Source organism: Neltuma alba, unplaced genomic scaffold (assembly GCF_004799145.2).
Source record: "Neltuma alba isolate B1F8T4 unplaced genomic scaffold, ASM479914v2 tig00011013_pilon, whole genome shotgun sequence".
Classification (NCBI taxonomy): domain Eukaryota; kingdom Viridiplantae; phylum Streptophyta; class Magnoliopsida; order Fabales; family Fabaceae; genus Neltuma; species Neltuma alba.
The window spans coordinates 273774-275502 of record NW_021635766.1 but is presented as its reverse complement, the minus strand read 5'-3'; the positions used below and the strand labels follow the sequence as shown (position 1 = coordinate 275502).

The following is a 1729-nucleotide window of genomic DNA, read 5'->3' as shown; positions in this document are numbered from 1 at the left end:
ATAGCGTTCGAGAATCGATTGTATATGAGGAAGGTGTTAGGCACCCCACAACACCCGTTCAAAAGAATAGTTACCCTAAGTCAACTACTCAAAATTAATACGGCATTTTTAATTATATTTTAATTACCCTAAAGAAAAAGATAGAAACAAAGAAAAAAAAATTTATTTACAAAAACAAAAAAATTATTTATAAAGTTGGACTTGACCTAGGATAAAAATCTATGGCCTACATACCCTTTAGAGGGATCAAAGCCCATGTAGTTGGGGGGTAAAAATACGTGTCACTTGGTTTTTTAGAAAATATTTATTCAATTAAAAAAGTTTTTTTTTGTGGATCGGTATTTTTAATATATGAAAACAAATTTTATATTTTATTTAGAAGATATTTTTTGAGAGAAATTTGGAATTACTCTCCCTATGGAGGTTCCCATAACCTCGCGTGGAAGAATAATCGTTTGAGCTTGCAAAAATTCTAAAAGCCTCACACGATTCTAAAAACATTTTTAGATTATATATATATACATATTTAAAAATTAACTTTATATTTTATTATTTATTTATAAATATGGGCCACGTTAGTCAGATGGATTTTGCTTACTCTACACTCGGGAAAATTTTCAAAATGGGCTATCAACCAGACGCTGTAGTTTTGACTACACTAATAAAAGGACTCTGTTTTAATCAAAATGTTGGCAAAGCTCTAGATTTCTACGATGACATAATGGCAAAAGGATTGAAGTTAGATGAAGTTAGTTATGGAATAATAGCAAACGGGCTGTGTAAAATGGGGAAAACAACATCTGCTCTTAAATTGCTTAAAGTAATGGGGAGGCATCTTGTTAAGCCCAACACAGTTATATACAACACAATCATTGTTGCGCTTTGTAAAGAAGGACTTGTTAATGATGCACACAATCTGTATTTTGAAATGACTGATCATGGGGTACCTCCAAATGTTGTTATTTATAATAGTCTAATCCATGGCTTTTGTCGGATGGATCAATGGCAGCAAGCAAATCAATTACTCAATGAAATGATATCGAAAGGCATACAACCAGATGTTTATACCTTCAACATTATTGTTGACGCATTATGTAAAGACGGAAGGATTGTACAAGCTCAAGCGGTATTTGCTAGGATGGTGAAGAGTGATCAGAGACCTCATGTTGTTACATATAATGCTTTGATTGATGGACATTGTTTGACCAATAATATCATTGAGGCTAAGGAAGTTTTTAATAAGATGATTGAAAATGGTTTGGCACCTGAAATTGTTAGTTATAGCATTTTGATCAACGCATGCTTTAAGATGAAAATGGTGGATGAAGCGATGGATCTTTTTAAGGAACTGGATTCCAGAAATTTGGTTCCTAGCTTTGTAACTTATAATTCTGTTATTGATGGGTTGCTCAAATCACGAAGAATCTCATGCGCACAGTATATTATCTATGAGATGCATGATAGGGGCCTTCACCCTAACGTAAGCACGTATAACATCTTGTTAGATGTATTTTGCAAAATGGGACATATTGACAAGGCAATTACGTTATTTAGGCAAATTGTCAATCAAGGATTTCGGCCTGATGTGAAGACCTACACTATACTTATTGATGGTTTGTGCAAAGGTGGTAGATTAAATTATGCATGGGACACTTTTCAGTATCTTTTGGCTGCTGAAATTGTTAATCTTACACTTAAAATTGTTAACGACTGCTCTTTTAGTTATTAA

The 1729-nt window shown here is 33.1% G+C and overlaps 1 protein-coding gene across 1 annotated transcript; it reads left to right on the top strand.

Moving 5' to 3' along the window:
- Positions 1–622: 622 nt before the first annotated feature.
- On the top strand, positions 623–1729 carry LOC114760710 (pentatricopeptide repeat-containing protein At1g63130, mitochondrial-like). The gene has a single exon (XM_028949994.1). The coding sequence runs from the start codon at positions 623–625 to the stop codon at positions 1727–1729; it is 1107 nt and encodes a 368-aa protein (XP_028805827.1).

Coding starts and splice junctions, on each gene's coding strand:
- LOC114760710 (XM_028949994.1), top strand. CDS start 623: ATGGGCTATCAACCAGACGCTGTAGTTTTGACTACACTAATAAAAGGA.